Source organism: Rhipicephalus microplus, chromosome 1 (assembly GCF_043290135.1).
Source record: "Rhipicephalus microplus isolate Deutch F79 chromosome 1, USDA_Rmic, whole genome shotgun sequence".
Lineage (NCBI taxonomy): Eukaryota > Metazoa > Arthropoda > Arachnida > Ixodida > Ixodidae > Rhipicephalus > Rhipicephalus microplus.
The window spans coordinates 153,784,570-153,803,788 of record NC_134700.1 but is presented as its reverse complement, the minus strand read 5'-3'; the positions used below and the strand labels follow the sequence as shown (position 1 = coordinate 153,803,788).

At 43.0% G+C, this 19,219-nt stretch overlaps 1 protein-coding gene across 6 annotated transcripts in view; it reads right to left on the bottom strand.

Annotated features, from left to right (window-relative positions):
- The window catches only part of CASK (peripheral plasma membrane protein CASK), an 822,681-nt gene that overhangs the window by 476,387 nt on the left and 327,075 nt on the right, over positions 1 to 19,219 (bottom strand). For 4 of the 6 annotated variants that reach the window (XM_075887512.1, XM_075887514.1, XM_075887513.1 and 1 more), the window contains exons 6-10: positions 17,165 to 17,236; positions 14,180 to 14,355; positions 5,327 to 5,449; positions 1,625 to 1,708; positions 541 to 649 (exon numbers count right to left, since the gene is read on the bottom strand). In XM_075887512.1, the coding sequence (XP_075743627.1) occupies positions 541 to 649; positions 1,625 to 1,708; positions 5,327 to 5,449; positions 14,180 to 14,355; positions 17,165 to 17,236 (564 nt within the window). The remainder of the gene's footprint in view (positions 1 to 540; positions 650 to 1,624; positions 1,709 to 5,326; positions 5,450 to 14,179; positions 14,356 to 17,164; positions 17,237 to 19,219) is intronic. The other 2 variants (XM_075887515.1, XM_075887517.1) reach the window with 1 other exon arrangement.

The window sequence follows — 19,219 nt, the reverse complement described above, 5'->3', positions numbered from 1 at the left end:
GTTAATAGGGTTCATATAGATTTGACCCTCAACCCTATTGTTTTGAAAATATTTAAGCCAATATCACTTTATCATGAATCATCAAACTAGTAAACTAAGTAAAACGCAACTGTGCAGACTTAAGCAACGATTACGTGAATGAATTTCACGAAGCTATCCAATAGTTGAGGATTTGCAACTACTTGCTTCTTATAATTAACCTGAAATAGTCATATTAGGTTTCATCAACAGAAAACAAATTCACTGGACTTTTTGTGGTGGTATAGCGTGTGTATTGGAATCAGCATGTCAAACAAAAAAATGGCCGCTCAAGACATCAGAAACAAGTCAATCATCATAGCTTTTTATCTTGCGTAACCAGTGTCCTTCATAAGTTGTTGAAATACTTGTATTAAATCAATATTATTGTTCACAGCAGGTACCTAACTCATGCGTAAAATTATCAGATTTAGCACGAAGAGTTTGTACGGCTGGTTTCCCAGTTGCATACCGACAAAGCTCTTTGCGATACTTCACAAAAAACTGAAGCCACCAACTCACCTATGGCAGTCACTTCTTCCTCAATGCCTTGGTCTAAACTTGCGTCTGACGCTGGGTCACTGTAGAAACTAGTCCATTTTGGGGAGGACACAGCGGCTAGAACAGCACCCTGTAAGAAAAGAAGAAGAAGAAAAAGAAAGGGCGATTAGCAAGGGTGGCAGGAAACACAGTTTTCCGCCCAATTTGAATGACGTAGAGAAAAAGAGCACGAAAAAAAAATTCAATGAAGTTATTGTTACATGACAAGTAACCCTATTGGAAAGAGAAGGTGTTGTGCTCAGAATGATGTTAGATTGCGTCAAGTGGAATGTAGTAATGAAGTGTTTAAAGCACGCGTCATTTGGCTTCACAGTTATGAACTAGTAAAGTTTTTTTTTTTTGGCTGAAAAACTGTTGGGGTAACTCGGCAGCAACTTTCACAGCACTTTGCTAAAGGTACACCGTTTCGAGGTTTCACCAAGTCTGGCTTCTAAACCAAGAATTACTCCTGTGTTGCAACAAAATTGTTATTTATGTATTCTATATTTGGGAACTATAAGAGACGTTAGACCTACATGTTTCACCTCTTGATCCTTGCTTCATGGGCGACACATCAATATCATTATATCTGCCGCGTCAAGGAGTGCATGCTCATGCATCCAACCAGAATCGAGTCGCCCGAAGCATTCATGAGCATATCCTGAAAGTCGTTGCAGTTATGCGGCTCACTTAGCGTGTCCTGCGGACAAACAACAGAAGCACTACGACAGCGGTATATGTCTGACTCGGCTTGTAAGCCAACCGAGAGCATAATCAATACTAATATATATAGAATCCATCATCTCATTAAAATACTAAGTTAATTATGGAAGACCAAGTTAATTGAAGAAATGGGTAATGGAGTAAAAGGATATGTACACCGACACTAATTAATAATTACTTACAGCCGAATAGCGTTTCCTGGATTTGACCAAGCGTTTGGGAGAAAACTAAAAATTAGTGAGAACAAAAGGGCACATTAGGCCAACCAATTTAGCCATTGTCATCTGGTCTTGCCATCACGAGTGTTACTTTCATCGCGTAAATCTAGCGTCGCAGTGCTCACCTTAAGCTTTCTCCTGGCGTTGAATTTCCTTAGTTCGTCCACCGTTTCCTGGAGGTGTGCCCTTGGTGCACAGTGATCCCGATCCTGGTGGAGAACCAGAGATAATGAAGGTGTGAAATGATTCGAATACAATCACTATCAGAGTAATGGGTACGCGCAACTGACGCCACTTCACTGCGGCCTCCGCAACTCCCTGCTAGAAAAAAAAAGTCACGCCTGATGACTGAGATATATGCGAAAATCGTCTCAAAGTTCCGTGTAATAAAAACCCACCGGAACACTCTGGTAAAGCTTCAGTACTGCGCCCGAAAGCTGGTACGTTACCAGGGCGTTTTAGTTCATATCAAAACCACTATAAGCGCTTTTAGAAGGTATTAAAATGTCCTGAGAAAGTACTATTGTGTCACGCTACTGGAACTAACTCAAGATTCACAAAAAGCTATTCACGCCATGTTTCCTGCTGGTGTTGGTACTACCATATGCATGATCACACACCAATTGAATGTGTGAAATGAATCTGATTCGAATCCTCGTAATCTTTATCATTTGTACTTCTTAAGAGGAAAGGAAAAAAATTGTTGTACAAAAACAAAAAGCTACAGCAGAAGAAGCTTCACGAGACTCCTGTCTATGTCTTGGCATGAACGATAATGATTTTGTAAAGAGTAACTTCAAAACCTAAACAGTGAACCCGCTATGGTTAAAGTCTCTTCCGGCATCCGCATCCATAGTGCGACAGTTAGTTCAGGTTATTTACACATTATGGGAGAGGCCTTTGTCCTGCAGTGGACGTAGTCAGGCTGATGATGATGATGATGATGATGATGATGATGATGATGATGATGATGATTTACACATTATATTCGCGTGCTCCCTTGAGTGATTGAGTAACCTGCAATTCAGTTTAAGAAAAGGATCCATAAGTGTGTGAAGGAAAATATGCGTCATAGAGATTTTCTCTGAAGATTCAGTAAGGATTGTCTACCTACTCACCATCAAAGTATAAAATATTATTCGAGGATCTATAGGGTAATTTTCAATGCGAAAAATAGAAAAATTTTGAGCAGCGGGTTCAACAGCATGCGAACAGAAAGAAGCACTGTGAAAAGCTTCATTTTTGTTTTTTATTGATATTAACCGAACAAGCATTCAGACAGGCGCAATACAAAATCATGTTCATATGTATGTGGTCATTATACAGTTGTTGTCTTCCATAATGGCAACTTTTACTTGTCGCTTGAGATAACAGCACGTGACTTCACACGACCTAATGCCCATTCATACTTTCCCATTCATTTTCGAATCCGAAAAATGCCAGATAATCTTTGAAGCCCATTTGTTTTAACTTCCATACTTACTGCACAGTGAACATATTACTCCTTGATTAAGAGTGAAAGTCCGCGAGACCGACAGGAGAGTATAAATGAAAGGACAGCGGAGCAGAGACCAGCGCTGTGTTTCCTGTCTCCTCCTGTCGGTTAAGCTTTTTTGCACTCATAATTATGTAGATACAATGCACTCAATCATATTTTCTAAGTGTCATACTCCTTAAATTCTTACATCACGACTTACGTTGAAAAACTTTAATTACTAGGCAGCACGAAGAAACATTGCTGCACCTAAGCGTCTTCATGTGCCTCACTTCTATCCTGTGTCCTCCGCTATCATCCTAGTAAGAGAATATTGCGTCTCCCGTGTCACGCATCACACCCAACTCATTATTCGGAGCTGTAATCTGAACACTGGGCATCTGGAAATAAAAATCTTGCTTGTAGAAGTTTTCTCTCGTCTAGTGAATTCTACTCGCGTGTCCATCGCAAACAAGCTTGTACATCGTCAAAATTCGCATGACATAAAACCTATAATCCCTTTACCAATGATGTGTGTTGCTAACTTGTACGTACTTTTTGTGCAAGACCAGGTACTAGCAACGTAGACAGATGTTCCAAATATTTTGTACGCATTCTTTATAATTACGTCTCATTAAAAACATTATGATTTGTTTTATTCAGATGGCGTGGTAAAAAAAGTCACAGTTTCACCGAGAGGTCAAATCAATGAATGCGACAGCAACTACTTGGAGTGTCACGCTGAGAACGGCAAGCAGATCAAAACGTGCAGCGCGCGCTCTTCGCGCACAAATTGCGCACGAAAACAACACACACAGCACAAGAGCGAACTAACAAAGTTTACCGCTCGACATGTAACGCGTTGTTTACACAAAAACGACGCACAAAACGTAATCAGAGGTACAAATGAGAGCAAGCTAATAAGTGTCACAGTTTTTATTTCCCGCTGTGTAAGGAAAGCACGCTCTTTTCGCAAACGGGGCCTGTGAGAAGACCGAGGTGACCTTTGTGGGCCCGGCAACTAACGCAATCGTTAATGTGAAGGCCGAAGGCACACGATTCTCCCCACCAAAGCGCGTGTGCAGAAGCACCTAAGCCCTCCCCCTTCGCCCCCCCTCATCTTCGGGGCAAGGTATACGCGTGAGAGATAAGCGCGTGTCAGCGCATTGCGACGGGCTGGGCGCGGAGCGCGGGTGGCTTTTGCTTGATTGATATGTGGAGTTTAACGTCCCAAAACCACCATATGATTATGAGACGCGCCTTAGTGGAGGGCTCCAGAGATTTCGACCACCTGGGGTTCTTTAACGTGCACCCAAATCTGAGCACACGGGCCTACAACATTCCCGCCGCCATCGGAAATGCAGCCACCGCAGCCGGGATTCGAACCCGCGACCTGCGGGTCAGCAGCCGAGTACCTTAGCCACTAGAGCACCGCGGCGGGGCACGGGCGGCTTTTTTTTGCGATAGCAATTATATGGACACTTTCGGCTGGATTTTGCCGTCGGCGCCGCCGTCCCTCACCGTATATGTATACGTATTTATATATATGAAAACGCAAGAAAAAAAGATCATCTAGAAAAGGACTCCGGCGCGCGGAATCTAACTTGGGGCATATATGAGTCGCGAGTGTGAAGCGTTAGCCACTGAGCCAGGGAGCAGCATCTCCTTCACTGTTCAAACGGCAAGCTATATAGATCTACCACTTACCATTCGTGACGGGCATCTCGGGGCGAACTATCGTGTGTTCAGCATTACCAGCAAGATGGCACAATGAGTGCGCGTCGCCACATCACCACAACGTGGCGGCTTGACTCTCATCTCCCACGCGTGCGCTTATCTCGAGGTGGGGACAATCATACATATTGGCTGGCCTTGAGCTTTCACCGGAACGACTCTGTTCTGGGGACAGGGCACACTAAGCTCACTACAATCATTGCAGTGTCTCTGATTGCGAAAAAGGCGCGCTTTTCAGATACATTGAAGTAACAAATGAGACGCTTATTCGTGTTCATTTGTGCCTGTGAGAACGTTTCGTACGTCATTTGTGCGTGAGACACGCAGAGCATGTTTCAATCTGGTTGCCATTCTGCGCGTGACCTTCCAATTTGTTGCTATCGCGTTCATTGTTACGCCTTTGCGGCAAAGCTGTGACCTTTTTTCTTTCTAGAGTGTTCATATATATCAATGTGTATACATATATCGTGAATGACGGCGGCGGCGGTGGCGACGAAAAAAAAAAACCAGCCGGAACTGTCCATACAATGCTATCGCAATAATACCTGCTCTTTATTCTACCAGTACGTCCTGCATCTCAAAGTATGGTATGCGATGGTGCTGGAAGATATACTCCTACCCTGAGCCAAGGGTGGTTGAGCAGTTCCTGGACAGTGTAACGTTCCCTGGGGTCTATGCAAAGCATTCGCTGGATGACGTCCTTGCCGTATTCGCTGATTTGTTCCCACTGCCGACCACTCAGCTGCGTAAAGAGAAGAAAAGGAACAACACAGATAAAAGTAGTGCCCCCAAGAACGCGAGACAAGTCATAAGATACCTTTCGATGATGCGGTGTTGTGAATCAGAATGGCATGAGTTCAAATAAAGGACGAACGTTCAATATTTTATGTAAACAGCGCTAAAGTGACACGAGCAGAAAGTGCCTACTTCCAACTAACATTTATTAACATGATACATGAACAAAAAAAAAGAAAGCAGAATGGCAGTCACACTTTCTTTCATGTGTGAGTGATAGAGAGAATGAGATAACAAAGGAAAGGAATGGAGTTTATTTTAATGGTAGTTTTTGGTTCACTCAACCACACTGAAGTAGGCAAATAAGTAAATAGAATGACGATGAAGCAGAGGAACTGAAAAGAATTATTTACACAAAATCAAACTAGAACAAGCTCCCGCACTTTCTCCTATCGCAATAGCATCAGCACCACGATAACTTGGGAAATCGGGGCACATTTGCAGTCGTGTTCATACTTTCTCTACTGCTCCCACAACGTGTCTCAACGAAGTCGACCCATGCGCCACCTTTTGATTTCGTCCACGTAAAGCCTCGTACAATAAATCCTCGTGAACCCTCTAACAAGAGAACATTGCGAAAGCGACGTTTTCCCGCTCACCCACGTAACCCCACCTATCATTGGCTTACGTCAGCACTAGAAATTTTCATCTTTTCCTGGTCTTACCACTTAGTTGCAGCAGCAGGTGCACTGTACGCCTCGCCTTCCGTAAGTGACGACACGGAAAAGCAACGTCCTCACACGAAAAAAAAAATTGAACGGGACAGACGGAGTATGCGTTAGTGCACTATACGCCTCTCTGAGTTCTGTTTTGCCCTGGCTGTAGCCGATCTTCGAAGACAAGCCCAACTAGGACGTCGACGTCATTCAATTATCTTGTCATGACGGCAAAGCGAGCAACATTTTCATTCTTCTCTAAAAGGCTGGCGATCGTGCCGAGCATTTACCCGCTCTTGCAATCGCTACAGACGACTGTGGTCGTGAATCAATAATACACTAGCGATTGCGGCGCAGTTTTCCAATCAGTTGTTGCGCGACCTAAGCAACAAAAGCGGAATGTTCAGTAGGCGTGCTATCAGCGGCCGACTAAAAACAGTCACTGATCTAAAAAGTGTAGAGCTATGGTTAAGTGAAACCTTAACCGTGGCCTGGCGTGATATGACTTGTAATTGTTAAAGCACTCGAAGGCAGTGGCCTTCGTCCCTTGATATAACCGTTGTGAGCTTGTACCACCCTTATAAAGACGATAGTCTTTCTTGGGGACCTTCGACGGAAACATTTTGGTCTGTCTGTCTGTCTGTACATTTGTCTGTTTGTCCGCCCTGACGATACCTCAAACAGCACTAAACGGCCAACCCCATCCGCAGCGCCTACCAATATTGCTCAGGGTTTAGCGTTCATAGTTGTGCGATTGCCAATTGAAAAAGCAAATATTGCGCATATCTGAGGCGCCATAATAACATGTCAATGTTTTGTATAACTGCCTTTATACTAGAAGAGGCACACACAAGTAACTCTAAGGACTGTAGCGTTTAACGCGCTGCGCTGACAGTGCAATGCGATGCTCAAGAAGGCGTTTCCAACGCTTTGCCACGACGGCACGGTCCATGGTGACACCTGCCCGTCGCTTTGCATTCTACACCCTATCACCTCCGTGACTGGCGCGCATCTTTCTCTGCGGTCACACACGCCTTCGTTTACGAAGATAACTGCCAGATGGCGCTCGTGTCTAACGTGCCTAGATGCGCTTGTTCGCCTCCGTTACACACTCGAGGCACTCTAACGCAGCGCCTTTAGAATACCATTCACTGATTTTAATGCGCAGAACATCAAATAAACGCTTTGTTCACCCTCTCCAGACGCAAGACTATCGTCTTTTGACGACATTTACAGTGTAACATGTAGATTCGGGCCAATTTGTTCCCTCTGTGTCCTTGTCTATCCAAACTAAATATTAATAATCATCGTAGCATCCCAATAATAATAATAATAATAATAATAATAATAATAATAATAATAATAATAATAATAATAATAATAATAATAATAATAATAATAATAATAATAATAAAATTCCGCAGATCCCACGTACCAGGGAATCAACGTTATGCGAAGCATGCGGGAAAAGGTGACCATGTCGCAAATTTTTCATTGGCCAACACGCCACGAAATGACGCCAAACGTATGTACAAATGTTGTACGCACAGACATATGTTGAAGAGTTGCAGATTTTTATAGAAGCGGTTGTTTGCACTTGTGCAACAATGCCAACTGGAACATACGTATTAGCAGCACCAGAAGCTGATATGAAGCTCACGAGGATGCTGATCCTGAACACTGCTACATAAATTATCTTCAGCGTATGGTAATCAACCATAATTGACGTTAAGCCCGTCGTGACGGCTGTATTAAAAGAGTACACATGTAATGTTCATAAAATCAGGTAGGCAGCTCTGCAACCCCTATTGACGTTACATAACGATTAGCGTCTATTTGAAAAGCATTTTCGAGAACTGGCATAGTTCTGGGGTAGAATGCTTCATTGCCACACAGAATGCTAGGGTTTGATTCCAAATGGAACTCTGACATTTATTCTTTACATTCGCCGGTTTGACGCTACCGATGTCGGCTATTTCATAACGCTCGCGCGTTAAAATTTCTCATGTGTGTTTTTGTCGTTCCTGAGTAGATACTAAGCGTCAATCACCTGTGGCACATACCCGCATACCAGTGGCACTTACCCACCCAAGGGTATGTGCCACTGTCTGACGGGGAGTGTTTGACGACGTACGTGACGGGATTGTGACATTATTCATGTCTTGACGAATGCGTCATATTCGTCAAACCATCTTACCCTCCCAGGCTAATTTTGGTTCACGCCAAGTTAAGGAGGTGACCACGAGAGCACCGAAACGTTAGCGGCTATCTATCTATCTATCTATCTATCTATCTATCTATCTATCTATCTATCTATCTATCTATCTATCTATCTATCTATCTATCTATCTATCTATCTATCTATCTATCTGTCTGTCTATCTATCTATCTATCTATCTGTCTGTCTATCTATCTATCTGTCTGTCTGTCTGTCTGTCTGTCTGTCTGTCTGTCTGTCTGTCTGTCTGTCTGTCTGTCTGTCTGTCTGTCTGTCTATCTATCTATCTATCTATCTATCTATCTATCTATCTATCTATCTATCTATCTATCTATCTATCTATCTATCTATCTATCTATCTATCTATCTATCTATCTATCTATCTATCTATCTATCTATCTATCTATCTGTCTATCTATCTATCTATCTATCTATCTATCTATCTATCTATCTATCTATCTATCTATCTATCTATCTATCTATCTATCTATCTGTCTGTCTGTCTGTCTGTCTGTCTGTCTGTCTGTCTGTCTGTCTATCTATCTATCTATCTATCTATCTATCTATCTATCTATCTATCTATCTATCTATCTATCTATCTATCTATCTATCTATCTATCTATCTAGCTAGCTAGCTAGATAGATAGATAGATAGATAGATAGATAGATAGATAGATAGATAGATAGATAGATAGATAGATAGATAGATAGATAGATAGATAGATAGATAGATAGATAGATAGATAGATAGATAGATACGCTCAAAGTCGCGGAAGTTCGCTAAGAAATGCTTCGCATTTATTAATAATAATAATAATATAATAATAATATAAATGCTCAACTAATTTTTCATTATTTATATTATCACCATCAACGTCATTATTGATTGTTTGTTTGTTTCCCTGGACTGGGGGGGGGGGGACATGTTATCGGAATTTAGTAATTAAAACTTCGAGCTTTCTGGACTGGCTTCAGTGGGGTCGCCATGAAAACTTGAGGTGGTTATATTCTGCCCATGTAGTTACTTTTTCTATCGTATCAGTGGAGATTGCTTATTTTCGATATCTTATTGCTGTAATATATTTAACGTCTGGCAGTATGGATAAAACTGGGCCATCAAGTGGAGCTCGTGATAAGGAATCGGCCAACTCATTTTATCTTAATTCACAGTGTCCCGGAACCCATAGTAACCTCAGGAGTCTCAACTGCGCGGTACTAATGTTCTGAATGTCCATAGAATTCGAGAGTTCACTGAAGCTGTCAGAGCTGCACAAACTCAAAGAGAATCCGTCATTATGACTGCATTGTTTTGATTTGACGGAAGTTTTCGAAGAGCTAAAATAATCGCCACGAGCTCCGCTTCAAGAACTGGAGTAAAATTAGGCACTCTCACTGAGAAGCACCAGTCAAGCGAATCAGGGGCAATGCCTACACCTGCCTTTTGATTATTTACTGAAGCATCTGTGGCTTTTATATTTTTAGTTTCTGCATGCTCCAAGTAATCTAATAATATGTTATTTAAATAATTGAGAGATTGTAACTTGACGTTTTGGGGGAATATGTCATCATACTCAATTATACCATGACAATTCGAGTCATTAGTCTCAATTACATTTCTAATGTTCACATTTATACTTTTTAGATTCTTTTGTACAAACATTATCTGAGGTGTGTGAAACCGTGGCCAATGAGCAAAAAAGAAGGCGTCTGGGTTTGCGATAAAAGCATATTGAGATGTTCTTGCCGGTAAGCTATAAAATTTTAAAAATGCTTGTACGGTCAAAATGCGAAATCGTCAAAGTAGTGTAGGCAGGCGCGCTTCCTGGTACAGTACGTTGATAGCCACAAACATTGAACCGAAGTGACTTCTTTTTCTGTTCATCCGGTGAGACGTTCTTTTTTATTGTCTTTGCATCCTAGCAAAACTCCTAAGGCGGAGCAGGTTAGCAGATCTTTATATACTGTCTTCACTTCGTCTGCCTGCTTTGTGCCGGAAAAAACAAAACATACGTTCGCATGAACAATGAATATGTCAGTGGATCCCTTTTTTTAATTATGGCTCTAATCCTTACAGTTAAAGGACGATTTGTGAAGAGTAAAGACAAAAAATCTCGAGATGATGATTTTGAAAGAAAAAGAGTCGCGTGGGAACGGTTGATCCTAGATGAAATCACCAGCGCGTCAGCATCTTAAGCTTCGTAATCTGCCACGTGTTTCGTTTGCAGCAATGAAAAAATTTACAACTAGCAGGATAACGACAGTAACGCGTTCACCAAGACGTGAAATTGGAGGGCCCTATGTCCAAGGGCGAACGCCGTTTTCCTTCACGCTTTTTCTCTCTCTCTCTTCTCGTCCTTTTTTTCTGCATCTTTCATTCTCCTTCTTTATGTCTATCTGTTTGGTTGCGAAACGATACGGTTCACATAGGTCCACAGGCTACAAGCCTAAACAACTAAGAACGCAAAAAACACAGAAACAAAAAACAAAGTGCGTTGCGGAGGCACTGCAGCCAGCGTGCTGCCATCTGTTGTTCGGTGAGGAAGACATTACAAGCCTTTTCGATTCCTCGCCGCTGACGGCAGCACCGCGCAAGGGGAAAAAGAAGGGGAGCGGGAATGAGGCCGCGAAAGGCAAGACGGGAAGCGCGAGACGTTGAGAAACACGTGCTTCAGTCATTTCAGGCACTGTGCCGTGTCTTCTATAGGCAGACAGAAATCGGGTGCCTTCTTCCTTTTCCTTACGAACCACTACCACCACCAGTCATTTCTGCGCCGTGCTCCCGACCAGGCTACAAATATTGGGTGCCTTTCTCCTATTCTGACCACTACCACTTACCAGTCATTTCTATTTCTACCGCCGCTGGTACAACTCTAGCTCCCACTTCCAGTATTTGTGTCTTTTATGAGTAATCTCTCCTTCCATCGGAATTAAAAAGAAGCTTTTAGTGCCTTGTTTTTCCCTACACCATTTACTCATAAAGAGAACTCCTTTTTCTCACGTCACATTTACCTTCAAAGCAGGCAAGAGCTTGACCAGCAGCTGCTAAACCTATTATAATGGGATAATTTGCGCTCTAAATTGTTAGCATGCGTCGACTTCAATCAAACGAATTTTATTTCTGCAGTGCAAATGTTTTACAAAAGCTGGCAAAAATTGGTGAGTTAATAAGATAGGGCCCAGCAGTTACGCTCGAGTTTGTGATTTAGTACCAAGGAAAGATAGCACGGTTCTGGAAGCTGGATCGTCTAGAGCAGGGCTGGACAACTTGCGGCCCGTGAAGTAGTATTATGTGTCCTCGATAATGACGTCGAGCTCCCCTCTCTTTCCCGTATCACTTGCTGTCTGAAGGCTGAGATAGCAGTTTTGGACTAATGAGATTTTCGTTTGTACACATGTTATAATTGTAACTTTGTAATATGCGTGCTGGAGAGAGACAAATTTAAACTCCGATTTGAACATTATCGTCGATTCGTTGAATTTTTGGCTGTCAATGTGTAAAGCCTCCCTTACGCTTCGAATTACCATGCGGCCCACCACTGTGGTGGCTCCATTCAACTGGGCCCTCCACAAAAGGTGGCCGACCGCTGGTTTTGCGAGTTTGTAGCGAACAGATATGAATCATACGATACTATAATTTACGAAGAAGGCGAAATTGTAGCGACGCTACAGAGGCGCCGACTTGGAGTCAAGCCGGCCAATTGCGGTAACGCGGGTAAACTCGATGGCGCGGATTCAAGTCCCGGCTATGGCGGCGGCACTTAGATAGCGGCGAAAGAAACACTCGCGTGCCTAAAATTTACGTTCTGTATATAATATACATAAGAACACCAGGTAGTCAAGGTGCAACGTTACGGCAAGCCTCACAGTCAAATCGTGGTTTTATGGATTCCAAACACCAGGTAGTCACTGTACCAACCGAAGCGGTCACATTCAAATGCCATTATGAATGCGTCAATTTAGCGCCAATGAAACAAACAAAAACATGCGGCACTAAGGTCAAATACCACCACGACGGAAGAAAGGAACAAGAGCGAATTCAAGGGAAGATATGTTAACCACTGTAGAAATACTGATGTGGTACCCTGCACTGAGGAAATAGATGGCGGAGTCTGAAAGGTAGACGCAGGGATGAAGGGAGAAATAAGGAGCACTCATGCACAAAGTGAGCACACACCTCACAGTATTGATATCGTCATTGATCTATAACAGCCTGCGCAAGTCTGATATCTTCTTGAATTCGAGCACTGCCCTCATCCGTGATGACATCGCAGGACGACATGCTAAAATGGTTTCTGCCATCATCTATCTGGAGTCTACGCGAGATAGAGCGACCGTGAGTGATTGTCTCTGCACGTTGTAGCCGTGGCAGTAGCAGGTGTGCTGTTAAGTCTCCTCGCTACCATAGTTGCAAAAACAAATAGCTCTAGTGCGATATGCAAGGTCGTCAAAGCTAACCCCCAATACACGACCTCATACCCTATTATGATTGCTGCACGTAACACACTAGAGAGAGAGAGAGAGAGAGAGAGAGAGAGATGAGATGCGGAAAACCCGGGAGGTGAACCAAAAAACAAGTATCCGGTTTTCTACCCTGCATTGGATAAGGCGTAAGGGAGACAGAAAGTAAGGAAGAATGAATGATGAAGGGAGGGAAGTGGAAACACACAAGCACTGGAATGTCACAATTGTTCGACGAGGCACGTCGCTCACAGAAACTTCAACAGCGCGTTTGTCACTTCGCGCCTCGATCTTTCGGCATTCCAAAATTAATTTTTCAGAAAGCGGCACATATTGACAGCCTAGGTCGCTTTCACGTGCGCCAAAATCTGATTAGATGGCCTTGTGTGCTCCTATTTCGGCCCCATCAAAAATCATCCTCTGGTCAAAAATCAAACCCTTAGTAGCGCAATTAAGTCTTTAAATTTATTTGCACTGCTTTAGCATTGTGTTTATGAACGCATAATCACTGGAAAATATTATTCGCAATAGTTGAACGTCAGCTTACGTGTCTTGTTGAACAATTATGATATTACTGTGTTAGTGTTTCTACTTATCTCCTTCCCGGCTGCGGCGGCTGCATTCTCGATGGAGGCAGAAATGCTGTAGGTCAGTGTGCTCAGATTTGGGTGCACGTTAGGGAACCCTAGGAGGTCAGCATTTCCGGAGCCCTTCACTACGGCATCTCCCATAATCATATGGTGCTTTCGGGACGTTAAGCCCCACATATCAATCAAATCAATTACTTATCTATTTCCATCCCTCGTTCTTCTTCTTTTTCGGTTTCTCTTTGCCCCTTACCCGGTTTATAGTGGCAAACCAGAGATTTATCTTCTGGTTGAACTCCCTGCCTTCCCTCATCACATTTATCTCTCTCTATATCTCTCAATGAAACGTCTGCAGGATGCAGCAGGAACTCGACAGAAACTAGGTGAAAACGGAATCGCTCCGACAAATCTTTCTGCACAGCACGAGCGCGTTCGTTCTAACCGTCTAAAAGGATTGATTGATTGATAAGTGTGGTTTAACGTCTAAAAACCACCATTTGATTATGAGAGACGCCGTAGTGGAGGGCTCCGGAAATTTCGACCACCTGGGGTTATTTAACGTGCACCCAAATCTGAGTACACGGGCCTACAACATTTCCGCCTCTATCGGAAATGCAGCCGCCGCAGCCGGGATTGAAACCCGCGACCTGCGGGTCAGCAGCCGAGTACCTTAGCCACTAGACCACCGCGGCGGGGCTAACCGTCTAAAAGGAGGCACTGACAGAACGCAGAGGACAAAATGGGAGATGGCCACTCACATTCAACTTTCCTTGGCAGATGGCCTCGTGCAGACGCTCCTTGGCGCCGAGGAAAGGCAACGTGCCCGTGAGCAGGACGTAGAGCAGGACGCCGCAGCTCCAGACGTCGGCGGGCTTGCCGTAGGGCTTCCGCTCCACCACCTCCGGTGCCATGAAGTGCGGAGTGCCGATGCGACCTGTGTACGCCAATCACGGGTGGCCGCACAGAGCGCTTGGTGTGCAGCGCTCCCCCAACGCAGCATCCACAGCGTTAACACACATCAACGGAGGATTAACGTTGAAGCGTCTTGTTTGTCGCTTAGCGAGAGCGTGAGAAATGTGAGAGCGATTGATAGACGGTGTAAGAGTGAGATTAAGTAAGGTTGTATCGTAGCAAACGTGAATAAACACGGGGTGGGTGTGAGCTTGTTAGTATAAGTGAGCTAAGAGGATCTTCAGTAAATACGTGTTTATAAGAAGGCATGCTTCTGAGTGAACTACTTGGCGTTGAGGAAAGTATTGTAGTGCGCGGGAAGGGTATGGCAACTGCATTTTGTTTTGTAAGTAAGCAAGATAATAAGCATGGCAACCCGCGAGAACTACGCCAATGTCTCTTCCCTGCCTTTCCCTCATAGGGATTGGACATAAAATATTTAAAGCTTCCATCCTTCAATCCTACCTTGATTGATATTATATAACTATCTTGCGTGGGAAAACTCCTTGCGGCGAAAGCTCTAAATGTTGATGTTTCAAGGCCGTGTGAAATCAAAAACATAGGAAAGAAAAAAAAAAGGAAGTGAGCGCGCCAGCTGCACGTGTGCTTCGTTCCCTTAATCTTTTCCGCGTTCGCGTGAGCAAAAAAAAAAAAAACATTAAAAACCCCGTAAGTGCGAGGACGGAAGGCTACTTGGGCTTTATCTTATGTGGTGTTGAACTTCTCATCTGTCTTGCCCTCTATGATAAACACTCTGATGTGCTGCTGAAGTTTGCTATAGGTGACGATGCACCAAGCCATGTAGGGTAACATGTAGAGTTCACGCCACGGCAGAAGGGGCTAGGACAATTTGATATGCCACCCGCTGTAAGAACCGTCGCGAATCTATTACGGCAGCTACGAAGGAAGCTGTAAAAGTGGCTGGACGAGAGGAACATGCGACCTCACTGCGACCGATGCGGTTCGCGTAGTGGAGTTGCGTCACACATGGTGTGAATAGAAGACACACGTAAACAATACGACTGGCGTGGTCTACGTTTTGTGCAACCTAATTGTGAGAAAATATCTTGACAGACGCGATGAAACAGTACAGTCGACGTGCTCCGAGAAGATGGTCTCCTAATACAAAAAAAGTGGTATGAGAGCTTACATAAGCCATTTAATGCACGTGATAGAAGTATCGACTCTGTCAGAACGTAAACGATAGCTGAATATTCTACAAGTGTCAATGAAAGAGTTCACGTATTTCAGCACAATGTATATGATGGTCAATGGGTAGCTCCTTGGGAGCATAACTTAATGTTTGACCAAATGTAAATACGAAGTTGGATAGAAAGACCACCAACCACTACAACGCTCCACAGAATATCAGCACCAACTTGAAAATAAACTTCGACACCGCATCATCAAAAAGTTCGACAGGAGAACAACAGAGGGTGCAACTGAGTTCTTGCCTTAAAATTCTTAAAAAAGTGTTATGCACTTTCCGTAGAGTTCTTCTTTAATATTGTAAGATACATTTAAGACCGCCAGAGCAGTTATCAATGATTAAAAAAGGAAACTCCAACAGACTTTCGCTTAGAGCAACATGTGCTCTCGTAGATAACAGAAATTTTAGTTTTGCCAACACAGCACACAACTTTACTCAGTTTGCCGCTCTGAATAAAGAATACACACATTTGACTCACTGTTGAAACATCTGTGCATCTCTCTTCTAGCGTCAGACTTTCATTACCATTTTGCATGGCATTTCCTCTGTTATTCAGTAGGTGAATTACTCAGAATATTGTGACGAATAAAGTGTCCCCTTTTTTTTTCAAGTTATCTAGGCAAAAGACAGCTTCGCCACAGCTTGAGTACAATGCAAGAGCACTCATGAAAAAAAAAAGATTGACACAAAGTAGAATGACCAAGTTAAGGTATTTTGCAACGTCCTCGCTTTCGTCTTACAATGTATTCTTTTTTTTTTCTTTTTTTTGATAAACAGATGCGAAAACGCTTGACAACACACTTGCCGAAGGCACCCACATGCATGAAACGTGTTTCTATACGTTTAAGAACTATCCTACCATGCTGGTACTTATCCTCACTACAAATGTTAAGTACTTGGCCGAGCGCTTTGACGTTGCAGGCACCCGAAAAGCACTCAACCTCAAACCGAAACGTTGGTGAAAGCCTCATCACACTTTAACACAATCTTGTACACAAGCTGAAACGTGCGTAAATTGAAATGAAAATGTTAACATTTGTAATTCGTTTTCTTGCTGCTTCCAGGCGATGGTACTTGAAGAAAAAAATATATTACAAAACGATCTTCGGGTATAGGGTTCAACCTACGTAGGCATACACGTAAACTTAAAACGTGTCACATCGTTCGGGGGCTTTGTATCCAGGCATTCATTTTTCTTCGCAAGGTGACACATTCCCGCGTTAAGCAAGGAGCAGTACCGAAAAACATCGACTAAACACGTCAGGCTGTTCACCGATCATCTCAAGAATAAACACTGCAGTAACGAAGGATAGGGAATAGACAAGGTGCAATCTGAAAGTGCAAAATAATAATACTAATATGCATGCACAATCAATGCTCGAATGCAGAGTATTGTTGCGCTCAAACAGGCACCTGTTTCCTCACGGCAAGTGGGCATGCAAGAAGATAGGGGAAAGTTATTGTGATGACTATGCTATGTCCCGGGTGGGCTACGTGATACTGATGGGATATAGAGGAGGGAGAGAGAAAGAAAGGAGATAAGATATGAAAAAAATGGCCCACAGCTGGCATCTTGTCTTACCTAGCAAGTCACATTTGCAGTATAGCCGACATGCAAGGCTTAGGTTTTCCCCGTACATAGAAATCTCTTTTTCTGCAGAGAACAGGGGAGGAGAAATGGCGACGTGAAAAGAGAGGCTCAAGGTCAAATCGGTGAGAAGAAGGGCGGGACAGTGTGCTAGGACAGTGACCGGAAATTGATCTCGCTCATGTCTGTTGCCACGCATCGGGAACGTGGGCGAGCTTTAAAAAAAGCAAAAAAAGGAAAACGAACAGCAAGAGTAAAAACAAAACGGTTTTCTCTGGTGTAAGAAGAAGATAGAGAGTGATATAGAAGAAAAAAAAAACTAGCACAAGTCAGCACTTGCCACTCTCGGGAGAAATTCGAACCTCGTGTTCGAACCAGGAAAAATACATTTTCCTTGAAGGAAAAAAAAAAAACTGTGGCGTCTTTTGCCTTCACTCGGCCCAGCTGCCAACAAAGAGCAACTTATCAGTCCTGACACCACTGTTCTGTCATACGAATATCAGCGAAAAACACACTTTACGTTTGGCTGAAAATAGAAAAAATAAAGCCCCCAAAACAGGCTGTAATACCGGCGTAGTGCTTCGAAATTTCAGAGTAGACGATAGTTATAGCACGAGAACAAAACGACGACACAGAGACAAGAAGGACACGAAAGACACGAGCGTGTCTTTCGTGTCCTTCTTGTCTCTGTGTCGTCGTTTTGTTCCCGCGCTATAACTATCGTCATGCCATACCAACTAGCCCAAGCTGCCACACTTCTTTTAGAGTAGAGCAGCAGCGTTTCTTTGTGTGAAAGCTGCGTCATAACGCAAATGTTCGCGCGAGAAATTATTCTCAAACAAATGATAACGATGGTGAGGAGATACTTCCTGAATTTTTAGGCAAGTGAAGCTAGAACGGTTCGATTTCTTTTTATTTCGCATGGCAAGTGGATTCGTGCCAGAATATCAATAAATGCACACAGCGCACATCAATGCAGCACAACAACCAAGCATCAAATATTCAAGACAGCAGCTTTTTTTGTACTTTGCCAAAGACAGTTTCTTATTTCTGTTCGCTCAAATCAAAACGCTTCCAAGTGCTTTTGTCTTGAACATGTTCAAGAGACAGTCTTGGCAATCTTTTTCTGCCAACACGCGATGCGTATATCGTTTAGGGCCTCTTGTTTATGTAAGTCGTCCAACTTCAACACAGTTTTGCTAAATAGCCGGCACTAATGCTTCAAAAACAACTTTTTTGGCAGCTGTCGTGAGCTTTTTTTTTTGGATCATGGTAGCATTTCTACGATAACATGATGTGTATTCGTAGGAGTTATAGCAATGTGATTACAACCATGGGCACTATAACAAAAGCACTTGGTGATGTTCACCACATGCAGGAATCATGCTATAAATGGTATGCGAAGTGCCATTTGTGCGAAAGTGCGTATTTTGCAAGAAACGTTCGAGTAAGTGTCAGCGTACTTAGCGATGCATTTATTGAGTGCTCAGTGATGTTTATGTGAGAATTTAACAGATGTTGAGACATTTCGCAAGTATAATGAAAGAAAAAAACACCAATTGCTAGAACACGTTTGTGCTGAACTCGCAACACTGTCATAATATCCTCGTAATTTTTTACCTTCTCATTTCTTTATGAGAGAAAAGATTTTGGCGCATGTTACTAAAATATTTTGCCACGGTATACTTTTAAGCGTAATATTGGTAGTACCTATATTATTGAAAATGAGTTGCCCGCATTTCGCACATTCATGCAAAGCTGAAAAAAAAAAATGCTCCAAGGCGTGTCACATGACACCGACTCGTGAAAAAAAGCCAAGCAGTTTGAAGGCTGCAGAAAAAGTGCATAGGTCGCCTTATGGAAAGCGCCACGAACACTATGGCTTGTTTGCGAACAGTTTAGCAACACATAGGTCATGCATAACGACATGTAAAGAAGCTAAAGATAGGACATTAAACGGCGTAAATTTTTAACGTATGCAGGAACGCCAGGCAGAATTTTCGCATACGCAAGGAAAAAAAAAAGTGTGATGAATTATTGTTGTATGCG